Genomic DNA, 12,946 nt, shown 5'->3' on the forward strand with positions numbered 1-12,946 from the left:
ATTTCATCACCTCAGCCCCAATCATGGTGGGCCTGAGGTGGGCATTGCCCTTCATTTGGTACCTACACTTTTTCTTCATAGAAAATATAGTGCCCCCAATGTCATTAAATGCATCTCCCAGAAATGGGTTTTTCCATCTTGGGAACACTGCATATATCTGTACCTGAAATACAGTAGCTATATAGATATATTATCATTCATGTTTCTTATTGAGTCATTTCATGCCAAATCATATAGTGGTCCCAAGGTGACCCTCTTAGATTTTGCTAAAAATTCACAAAAATACTGTAAATGCTAGTGCCACTCTCGAACAAACGCTGCACCAAACCTGTCTCGCTTTATCTAGAGTTTATTATTTTTTTTCACTGCTGCATTTTGCATAGATATTTGTTTTCATTTTAGCCTATATTTTTTTTATTGGAAATAGTTGATATTGGAAACAGTTCGAAGCTGAAAATTACTACTCTGTGTATTTTGAGGCCAGTCTTTCAGAGTCTGCAAAATACTGCATCTTGATTCACTGAAAAGTAGGTATCTCAAATTGTTAGTTCATTTCAAGCTGAAATGATTTTTCAATATTTCAGACTATAGCACCTATACTGTACCATGTATCTGAGATGTCCAATTTGCAGACACATTACCTCTAGTTAGTGCTGTATGCAATCAAGCAAGTACCAATCAACTAATCAATGAGGTATGGGTAGACCCCTAAAACACAGACCAGACATAAAAAGAGAAAAATGGTTACTTTCCAGTGGACAGTTGACCATGTGGTTTTGAAACATGCACAATGGGAATATATGTACCAGAACTATATATGACACAAATTCCAGCAATGTAACTCAATTCCATCATGGTTAGGTATTTTTATCGTATATTTCCTCATTATTAATATGAAACAATTTTTTTGAAGATCAAACTTCGTAAGTCAAAGTCGTTCCGAGACACTGATCATTTTGGTAGAACCCAGTTTGTTTTGTAAATAATTCTCAATAAAATCAGTCAGTGAACAATGAAATGAGAGTGAAGCATAAATAACAAATTTTCATAGGGTTATTATGGCTCAAATCGGCCAGAAATTTAAAAGTGCGTCTGTGACCCCTCTTGGATTTTCCTTTAAAAAATTCTAAAAATACCTTGTTATGTCAGAAGAAAGAGTCCAAAATTTCAGTTTCAATTTTCAAACGGTTTTTGTTATGACCTTTTGAAATTGTGGTACCACGCCCCCTTTTTCATTACAGGAATGGCTCCTTTAAATTTGTATGGTATCATGAAGCTATATATTCTGGAATAATGAAGATAAAAAGTTGTAAATTGTTACTTACACAGATATTTGGTTCCTTTTTCAAGAAATACCATTAAAATTCGGGTAGCATATCTTATTAGAATGTTATATGCAAAAATTCCCCAAACCATTGTGCAAAAACAGATTTTCACTATTTCAGAGGGCCATATCTTATAAGTAAGAAAGTTAAAATTAAACATGTAATGAATATGTCATACTACTACATATATAACTAGATTTAAACTCATCACTGAGGACGAGTTAGGTGATCCGCCGCCTTTGACTCTCAGCAAAGAGCGTGCAGTACGGATTGGACAATTTTAAAATGGCATAAAACATGCTCTAATTTATTTATTTATATTTTTAAAGAGTAATTTTGAGCATTTTACTAGAGAGGGCAGCAGGCACCTTTTCTAGAACATCGGACAGTAGTGCCAGCAGCTAGCATTATTAACAAGATGACCTTGACCCAAACAAATGTCCTAATATGAGGCCACTGGAACTCAAGATGTTAAAATCATGTCTACAACTCATCTACTTTCAGAATACGTAATAAATTAGGGGTCACCATGCATGCTAAGGAGCTAAAACTGATGAAAGATACTGTCGTGTAAATTTACAGATTTGGAGAAAGATGAGGGGGTCCAAAAATCAGTGAGTGTTTGAGACCTAAAGATTTAACAGATGCATTGGTTTGATTGATTTCTGGGTTCTTTGTTAAATATTAGAAATTGCAAATCAACCTTCAAATTTAATTGTCGCTAATAAATATTTTGAAACAATATTTTTTCCTGTCTGTGGGCTAGTAAAATATTCTGTGGGCTAGTAAAATCTCTAGTAAACTAGCCCAGTGGGCTAGTTACCAAAAAATGGGCTAGTTACCAAAAAAAGTTATGGCAAGCCCTGTTGATGCATGCTTATGCCTGAATTTTATACCCAGTGAATATGATTTAAAAATGCCAATTGGTTATGGAATCGTCAAAGGTTTGAGGAAAAAAAAGATGAGGGAGGTGAGAAAAACCAAGTTCATTTTCACCATGATGATGTCATCAAAATGTACGAAGAAGTCACAATTATGAAAGAGAATTGTCTCAGCTATAACATACTCAAAGTTGGGAGATGATCGATCAAGAGTATCTTAACCATTCGTCATTTCTGAATCATACACAGTGGGCATAAACTTCAGGTCAAGGTTGAATGTCCTGTACCTTAATTATTTGTTTGCACATTAACTTGCGCGTATGTGTGCGTCAAAATTATTATATGCTTAAAATCATGCCTATTTTTAATCAGTTATAGCTCCTAAGGATGAAAGGTGACCCCCCCCCCCTTCCTCAATTTTGATTACATAATCTGAAAGCACATGAGTTAGTAAATATGATTTTATAGATCATAATGGCTGATCGGACATTGTGACATCACCATATTGGCATATGATTTCAAAGAAACTGAATTTTATCCATGACGTCATTTTTGAAAATGTGCATTTGAGCGTATCTCACTTATCCTTGATCGATCGTCTCCAAACTTTGAGTATGTTATATCTTAGACAATTCTCTTTTACATACTGTATGTGACTTCTTTTTACATTTTGATGACGTCATCATGGTCAAAATTTATTTATGACGTTATTATTATACTTATTTGAACGTATCTCGCTTATTCTTGATCAATCGTCTCCTACAGTACCTGTGAGTATGTTATAGCCGAGACAAATTCCTTTAACAATGTTAACAAACATTTTTCACTTTAATGACGTCATCATGGTAAAAATTAATGTTTTTTTCTAACCTCTCCCCCACTTCTTTCTTTCTTTAAATTTTTGATGACCCGAGAGAGGGCGTCATGACCTAATATTATTCTTCATATTATGAAAATCCTGGCTACAGTATTTTTCTATGTTTCACTTTTAAGCGCTGTGAGATTATTTTGCCTGACAAGCGGATCAACAAACTAGTCCTCAGTGACAAGTTCAAATCTAGTTAGAGCAAATAAGTAGATATGATGGGGTTTCGAACATAGTTGCTGGACCACTGACTCTAAAAATACCCTCTTACCTTAATCGGCCTGATAACCCCTTGACCTTGACCTCATTAATTATGCAATTTATACCAGTATACAGATACATATATCAGTGTGAGTAGAAAGTATAAACTCTGTTTTTCAACTCTTTATGTGTGAACTGATTTTTCAAAATAAACAGATTTTAACCCTTTCAGTCCCATAAGCGCTTTAAGCGCTCTCGAATTATCGTCAGTAAGTAATTAATTAATTAACAATAATTAAAAAAAAAAACGTATGTGCAGTAATGTGTGCATGTATTTTCATTAAATATTCGAGAAAATATCAAAAATTTTTATAAAAAAATGTTTCTTGGTGCTTTTTTAATTAACTTGAATGATTAGAGTAATTAAAAATATGAAATATGATCGTTATTTTTGTATTATGATACCCTTGAACGGGAAGGCGCCGTCGTCAACACTGATGAATAAAATCGTCTAAAAATACACTTTTTTTCAAAAAGTAACAAATCTGACACTTTCCTATAATATAAATATATATTCAATATACATACTGTACCAGTTTTGGTTATTATATCCTCATATTTCCACGTAAAATTAATGTTTTTTCTGGCTGAAAAAAAAACGTGGCTATCAACTTCGTCAGCGCCATCTTGGTTGTTTACAAAAATGAAAACAAACCCTGACATGACCGTTGAACTTTCGAACTTTTTGGTTTCCCTGTGACATGCGCAATCATGACGTTGAGATCCATCTTGTCAAGAGCTCGAAAATGACACCTTGATCGCCTATATTATCGTAATTATTCATATTTTTTATAATTTTTTTTTTATACCAACCGGATTTTTGAAAGATTATAGGTGCGTTTTCCCACGTCTTTGTATGGGCGCTAGACGAATAATTGATTTATGGATTTTACGTCGCGGGGTAAGTTAGGCTTTTTCAGGCTACGGTGCGTAGTGCAGTGAAGTTGACTAAACCGGCTCGTAGGCCTAGGGGAATTGGCTTAGGCCCCCCCTGAGGTGAAATTTTATATTATTTTTTATCTTCCGAAGTTTTTGATCAAAAATTACAAATTTAGTTTTATTTTGTAAAGGAATAATTTGTGCTGATTTGAAGATGCATTTATTTATTCTGACTGTTGAATTAGTATTTTTAATCTTTTTTTTTCAAAATTATTAATAAACAGGGCCTAAAAAATTATTTAAATAATTAATTTTTTTTATTATTTTAAAAATTTCACAACACTATATAACCACTTATTTAGGAAAAACATTTTATTATCTTTCAATTCTTATCAAAGGAATTTGTATTACTCCAACAGAAAAAATTATATTTAATTATTTTTATGTCACTAAAAAAATTTTAAAAAAAACCGAAAAACGTCAGGATGAATGGGTTAATGCATTCTGGATATCAGGTCGAAGTACTGACTTATTTGAGATTTGAACTTTGACCTGATATTTAGAATACATTAACATCTGTAAATGTATCATTTACTACCTTCACCACTCGTTTTTCCTGAGTTTGAAGATACATTTTCAGTGCCTGCAATTAAGATTACATTAAAAGATTAGGCTAAGACTGAATAATAATATTTATCAGCTAATTATTTGAATGATAAGTGTTGGGCAGGATATTGTGCCATAGGTCATTCCAGGTCATTACAATTGTAGCGTGAAATACCATAACTCTCTATGGGTATGGCAAGTAAATTTTGAAGCAGCAATGTAAAAAATGCAGGTTTCTTACTTTCTTAAATAAAATCTCCATAGGAAATTATTTTGTGTTTTTGTGTTGAAAAAATTGTCATTCAACAACCAAAAGTTCACTGTATGAAGAAAAGCTGTATATTTTTTATGTTAGTCTGTAGTTTACTGTAAGCAAAATGGTTAATGGTTTATACTGTATACAACAATTTACAGCATTCATTTATGTTAAATGAAAAAAAATCAAACCCACAAACATACATTGTTGAGTAAATGACATTATAAAGTTCTGCTACAAAATATAAAATACTCTACCAGTACATACCTGGGCTTGATTGCTCAATTATCTTTGCCCTCTTAATTTTGTTAGTAGATCCTTTCTGTTTCACCTTTCTCTTGCTGGTTAAATTTTCCGGTTCTTCATCATCTGTTTAAGAAATTGTGAAAATCTTGCCAAATTTAACATGTTTTAAAATGTTTACGTAAAGTGGAGTTCAATTCATCAGAATAACAAACAACAATTTACAGCATTCATTTACGTTAAATGAAAACAAATCAAACCCACAAACATACATTGTTGAGTAAATGACATTATAAAGTTCTGCTACAAAATATAAAATACTCTACCAGTACATACCTGGGCTTGATTGCTCAATTATCTTTGCCCTCTTAATTTTGTTAGTAGATCCTTTCTGTTTCACCTTTCTCTTGCTGGTTAAATTTTCCGGTTCTTCATCATCTGTTTAAGAAATTGTGAAAATCTTGCCAAATTTAACATAGCATAGAACAACAATTATTTAAACTTTAAAATGTTTACGTAAAGTGGAGTTCAATTCATCAGAATAACAAACAACAATTTACAGCATTCATTTACGTTAAATGAAAATAAATCAAACCCACAAACATACATTGTTGAGTAAATGACATTTTTATGTTCTGCTAAAAAATATAAAATACTCAACCAGTACATACCTAGGCTTGATTGCTTCACTGTCTTTGCCCTTTTAATTTTGTTAGTAGGTCCTTTCTGTTTCACCTGTCTTTTGCTGGTTAAATTTTCTGGTTCTTTTTCATCATCTGTTCAAAAAATTGTGAAAATCTTGGCAAATTTAACATAGCATAGAACAACAATTATTTATTATTCCTACAGTATTCATTATTCAATGTAGATTTTCAATCAAACACCCATTAGAGAAATACAGTTAATATATTTTATTGCATTATACTTTTGTACCAGACTTGTGATTCCATTTGTGCGTTAGAGTAGATAACAATGTGTGGTTGTAAATATTAAAGTGTTCCACTATTATTATTATTATTACTACTATTATTATTACTATAATTGGTATGGAAATAATGATGGTCTTATACATATCCCCTACAGAACTTCAACCTTTCTGAATTGGTATGAACCTTTTCCTTTTTTTGGATTGGATTAAAATTAATTGATAATTATAACATTTAAAATACAATAGCAAAATACAAAAAAGTCTCTATACGTTGTTTGGAAATGTAAAACAATAATAAAATAAAGGTGAAAGTTCCAAGCCAAGCCAGCACCCAAACCGCAGTATGGAGATACACCACCTAACTAACCAGGGATTGATTTAATTAAACCATGGTTAGTTCATTATTTGAGGCATGCTGTGGCAAAATGGCTAAGTTGTAGCAAAAATTGAAATTCAAGTTATTGGTATTTTCAAATACCTAAGTATGTGATCTTTAAAATGAGTGGTCATTCGTTCAAATTGGACATTTCAAACCTAAGTTATTGGAAAGTGAAAGTACAGTACTCTTAGAGTCAAGATAAACAGGATTTTGAGTAATTGCCTTTCAAAGTTATTTGTGCATACATTGTTTAATAGAATGAACTATAAAAAATAACGTTAAATAAACAATTTGTTAACCACTTCCGGAACTAATACTTCGAGACATGATTAATAAGACATTTAACTGTTGACCTATAGTGAAAAACAAATTTGGATTTTTTAGCAATTTTTTGAGCTCCCATATTTTATAGCTCATTTAATCAATACTGGACTGTGCGACAACTTTACCATTTCACCACAACATGCCTCATTTATCTTACCTTCAGTAAGAGCTTTCACGGCTGAATGGAGTTGGACTTTACGCAACTTTTCAACAAATGGCTCCATTTTTCCTTCACAAATTACTGTTCTGTGCTCCAGATCATTTATCAAATGCCAACTGTCTTCATATTTCTTTTGTGGGATGTTAAATGAACCATCAAAAGTTGCTACATCATTCCGAGTCAACGCCATTCCTAATTTTACAAGCTTTTGCCTGTGCGATGTAAATTTTGATATTTCAAAACTTCTAACATTTTGAAATAATGGAAGCAGCTTTTTATTTTTTGGTTTGAAACCAAATTGTTTTGTTACATTTACAGTGTCATACAGAATACCAAGATCAGTTGGACTCAGATTCCCAAAACTATGCAAGTTGTCCAGCAAGTCGCGCATTTTAGTAGCATTATGCAGTTTAGTAGCATCAGTCACATGATCTCTGTACAATACTTTCAGCATACTGATACAGCTATTTCGATCATACCATTCTGATATATCCTGCAACAGCTCATGGTATTCATCCTCAGAGATTTCTGGAAGTAATGTAGTAATAAATATACTAAATTGTGTTAAGTATGTTAATACTTCACTATAGCGGATTCAAGGCAGGGATGTACTCAGATTCTAAATCTGATTGAGGCCATTCTTTATCCAGTTGAACGAGAATTGATAAAACATAGTAAAATGCATATCATGAATTGTGGGAGATGGGTTATTTTCTGTGACATTCTTGCTTGCTCATGCAAGGTCTTCTGGATTTCTATGAGATTCTTGCGACTCGCACAAGATTTTCCTGAACATGCTGAATGCAAGTGAAGCTGTAGCTTGATACTTGCCTTCCAATTCCAGGGTCATGGGTCAAAACACTAGGATATTTTCATATGATATACATTAAAATATCTCCACTCCCTAAATTTCATAAAGAAACCTAGCTTATTTATGTATCTTGTGTTAAATGTTTGTCTTGTGGAATGGATTGCCATCTATGAATAGGACAGTGATATATTCACTATTGATAATCATTGGCACATGTGCCTAAACAAAAAACAATGAAAATATACATTATTTGTTCTACCATAAAATAATAATAATAAATGAAAAAAATGTTAAGAAACAGTTAATTTTAAATAAACATAAAATTCATAGGACCCCAGTTACCCCAAAAACATGCACTGTTTATTAATAACTTAAATTGTAAAACCAGATGTATTGATTATGTTTAAATAACATAAAAAGAAAGTTACTCCGAATAATGAGAGGGAGACCATGATTTAAAGTTTGACCTTTATTGGGTCATTCTTGAAAATACACACAATAAAGCTCAAGACGTTGATTCATGGCCTCCCACTCATTATCCGTAGTAATGTTTCTTCTGTGTTATTTAAAAATTGCATAGTTATAATACATACCTTAGTTTGATTGCTCAATTCACTTTGAATATTAAACTATTAATATATACAGTATAAAGTATATTTATTATTGAAAAGTGGGTTTCAATTTTAATTAACATATTTTAAATGGAAAACAAACGTATGAACCATAGATTACCACCCTGACAAACATGCATTGTTGAGTAATAACCTATTGTAACGTTATGCTACAAAATACAACACATACCTTGGTTTTATTGCTCAATTTTGTTCTTTTAACTTGTTTATTTTACTTATTGTTTTTCTGGCTCATTTTATGCCTAAGGTAAAGGCATAGAATAACCATTTATTTTTTACTTTATTTCTAGTAGAAACTTTAAAATGTTAAAGTAAAGTGTAGTTCAATTCATCACAATAACAAACAACAATTAACAGCATTCATTTGTGTTAAATGAAAAAAAAATCAAACCCACAAACATACATTGTTGAGTAAATGATATTATAAAATTCTGCTACAAAATATAAAATATATTATATACATATCCCCTGCTGAACTTCAACCTTTCTGAATTGGTATTAACCTTTTCCATTTTTAACTGAAGAAATTCAGGAAACTTTGTATGTGGATTAAAATGTTGATAATTACAACAATTAAAATATAATAATAATCAAATGTTTTTCATAACAATATTTGAAAGATTATTTAAATAATTTTTAAATTTAATTATTTCTTATTGAACTTTTTTTCTTGAAAACATTTACTGGATATACCCAGTAATAATTAAAGTTAACTCACCTTCTGATGCATCTCCTTCCATACTGTCACTCATTTTTACAACGGATCAATCTACGAGGATTGAAAAAAAGTTCAAGTTTTCCATTGATTAACATACATGTCAACACTACCGTTTTTTTTTTTACCTGACTCACGGCCAATTTTTTTTCTCACATTTTTTCACATGCTTTTTACAAAGAAAATTACATAGGCATACGGTACTTACATTTTAATATTTTCTTCTTTGTTTTTGCAATAAAATAGTCTACAAAAATACATCACTATCCATGTTATCATCCAATAATTTGCTTGGTGATAGAAAACTAGCAAGAGCAACGCTTCTAAAATCGTTTTTAAAATGGTGAATAATAACGACAAGAGTATTGTATAAAGAATAGTGACGTAGCTGGACCAGACCTTACGCTGACTAATTAACATCTCAACGAGATTTGATTGACAGATAAACCGACTAATCAACGAACGTTATTTTGTCACGTGATCAAAAACTTTTTCTTGGATATTTTCATTTTCCTTATAGCAAAGATACTAAAAACACATGATAAAGCACTCGCATAGTAAAAATAAGGTGGAAATCGTGCCCGACGTAGGCTGCGCCCTTCTCTTTAACCATGCAAGATTTCAATACTTCGTGCCCGACGTACAGGGCGCCCTTCTGTTGCTAAGTATTTCCAGACGCATACGGCGCCCTTCATTTTTCACTAATGGAGGAAAACCTTATCACTAGAGTGCGTCCGGCCATAAGATTTTGCGCTACAGTATATTGTTTTCTATACTGATCCATAGGCTTAATTGTGTGTTTTATTTGGATAATAACAACAATTTCTACCTCCACCAAGGAATTATTTATTCACAGTTGTCACTGTCTGGGTACAATTGTACTAATTGTACAATTTTGTACAATTTTTTAATTGAGAATTGACAATAAAATACAGTACGCAACGACTTGGCAACGAAAGTTTGGTTGAAGTTTTTTTAGATTTAGCAGTAAGGGGCGTCCCATTGTTTGTATTCCCACCAAGCATTTCGGTGGAACACTTTTTTCGTGTGGAGAATTCTATCTTGTGTTTCTAGTATCTTTGCTTTGCGAAGCATACGTGAGCCTAGCCTAGATGTTTATGTAGATACACAGATTTACGCGAGCAGTGCGCATCAGCGACTTGGCCTTTGCCGACAACAAGGTTGACTGAATGCGGCTATTCCCTCTTCCTTTGGGAGTGAAATACAGAGCCTTTTACCACAATTTCCCCACCATGTTCCATGAAATAGATTAACACTATGAATATATAATTCATTTGCATACCACCTACCCTGAATTCTCTTTCCTAAAGAAGGTTGTTAGCAAAGAAAATGTTCGCCAACTCGGTAAGTCTAGTTTTGGAAGGGGTCAGTGAACACTTTAATAATTGCTATCTTTTCCATTGAAGCTACAGATAGCATACCACACACATGCCCTTTCTTTTATCATTGCTGATTTTCTGATGACTTCAAACATCACTATCTCCCTCCCCCCAATAAAAAAAAAAAACTCAGTGGGATCAAAATCTAAAAATGCAGTAATAAGCTAATGTCAACAATAAATAAATTGAAATGTAACATCCCTTAAAAAAAATGAAATGTAACATTTTACCACAATTGCTTAAAAAAAAATTAGGTACAGTAGGTAAAAGCCTAATTTTCGGCAACATCTGCGGGGAAATTGGTTCTTATTTTTTGTAATCCGAAGACGGATTTCTAGGCCTTACTACACAATGTGAACCCTGCGCAGTTTACGCACATGTGAGTTTTTTTAAAAGATTTTGAAACAACAGCTGACAGCCAGGCCCACTAGCCCACAGCTCTACAATTTTTTTTCTTCATAAGGACACATTTTGTAAGAACACCGAGGCTGAAATTGCCTAAAAATTAAGAACAAAATAAGAACAAATTGAAATTTTAGATTAGGGCTTTAGTTAGAAAAAATTAAAAAAAACCCCAACAAATCTTTTTGTACCATATTTGCAGTAGGTGTGACAATATTATGTTATGCCATCTAAACAACAGTATAGTAATACAGTATACTGATGTACAAAAATTATTCTCTTTGCAACATGCAACCGTACATTTACCCAACTTCACATTAGACTTTATCGTTGTTATGGATCTTCCCCCAATCATAAACATCGTTCGGGCAGATCAAGAGAATGAGTTTCCCCAATCAATCGTAACTATTAACGTCAAATTTTTCAAATGTATTTTTGATGTAGGCCCATTTAAAACAGTACTATGGTATATAAAGTGCTAGTAGGCCTACAGTAAATGAATTCTCTTATTTACAGTTAACAGTATATTTAGTTTTTTAGTGCAAGTGTTGTCATGTAAATAGATAAGACCAAAGACTGAGTAGTATGTCAACTCTCTTAAGCGAAAAAGCTAAGCAAGGCCCATGGGCCTACGTCCTGAGGATTCATGCCTTGCTTGATTTCACCTCACTAGCACGCTATCTTTTCCCACCCAACCACACAAGTTAGCCATGCATGATACCCGGCTTACATGTGCCAACGTTTTTATTTAACCTCACATTGTTTGATTATTTGTAACTCAGATTATAAATGTGCAAGAGCTACCCTTGCACAGTTTGCAAATTGTCCGCGCATTTTGAAACTGTGCAACAATCAATCAATCAAAATTAACATTTATTTCCTTCAAAACGTAAATTACAATATTCATTGAAATGTAACAAATAAATAACATAAGTATTGAAGGGGGCACAATTCCGAAAAGCAGAGCTTGTGATGGATCTCTTATACACATCTAGATGTGTATAAGAGACAGATTTTACATTATGCGCTATATAAATTGACAATTATTATTATTATTAAATAACATATTATTCGTCAAAGCTTCATACCTTTCATCAAATTTATAGGTAAAGCTTCACTCAATCAAGATTAAGAAAAGAACGTTAGGACTTCACTACAACAGCAAATCTATTGACCTTAGGCTTCGACGTTGATAGTTAGCGACCTCTGAAGAGGGTGGGTCCAGGCTTCAAAGTGACGCCTGCATTAGGAAAATATTGAGCTATCGATGCGCTACTATTGGTAAAATCAATTTCTAGAAAAAAAAAATGAATTAAGTCTACAGCACCCGGTATTCCCAAGCGGTCTCCCATCCAAGTCCTAACCAGGCCCGACGTTGCTTAACTTCGGTGATCGGACGAGAACCGGTGTTTTCAAGGTAGTATGGCCGTAAACAAGGATGCACCAACAGTGCAACACTTCGATCATCGAGTTCATTGAATGATATTACACATCTAGATGTGTATAAGAGACAGTCTGTACAGTACACATCATACGGGAAAAAAATCCGTCATCGTCTTCTGTCTTAAATTGGTGAACCTCTGTTTGGCATGATAGACGACTATCAATGGATACTCCAAGGAATTTAGAGTGATCAACCAAAGGAAAAACATAATCATTGAGTTTGATCTGCAGCTGACCTAGTTCAATTGGCTTTTGGGTACTCCTAAACAATACAAAGTTGCACTTCTTTAAATTTATAGTGAGGCAATTTGCCAGAAACCATTCGGATAATTCTCCCAAGCTTGCATTCACTATACGAAATAATGATTCTAAATTTTTATTTCTACAAAATATAGTCGTATCATCCGCATATAAAAAGAAGGATAATAATGCTGAA

At 32.8% G+C, this 12,946-nt stretch overlaps 1 protein-coding gene and 1 non-coding gene across 2 annotated transcripts; both read right to left on the reverse strand.

Annotated features, from left to right (window-relative positions):
- Positions 1 to 4,711: 4,711 nt before the first annotated feature.
- On the reverse strand, positions 4,712 to 9,379 carry LOC117125192. Its single transcript, XM_033271616.1, has 5 exons — positions 9,269 to 9,379; positions 7,105 to 7,635; positions 5,988 to 6,092; positions 5,653 to 5,754; positions 4,712 to 4,854 (listed from the first exon to the last, which is right to left on the reverse strand). Exons 1-5 carry the CDS (start codon positions 9,300 to 9,302, stop codon positions 4,799 to 4,801), a joined length of 828 nt encoding a protein of 275 aa, XP_033127507.1. The 5' UTR covers positions 9,303 to 9,379; the 3' UTR covers positions 4,712 to 4,798.
- A 3,003-nt stretch (positions 9,380 to 12,382) lies between these two features.
- Positions 12,383 to 12,501, reverse strand: LOC117125204. Its single transcript, XR_004448068.1, has one exon. It is a non-coding gene; the product is annotated as a 5S ribosomal RNA (ribosomal RNA).
- Positions 12,502 to 12,946: the final 445 nt, after the last annotated feature.

The sequence above is a fragment of the Anneissia japonica genome, unplaced genomic scaffold, assembly GCF_011630105.1.
Source record: "Anneissia japonica isolate Jap-2015-1 unplaced genomic scaffold, ASM1163010v1 scaffold2191_len329779_cov167, whole genome shotgun sequence".
NCBI classification, from domain to species: domain Eukaryota; kingdom Metazoa; phylum Echinodermata; class Crinoidea; order Comatulida; family Comatulidae; genus Anneissia; species Anneissia japonica.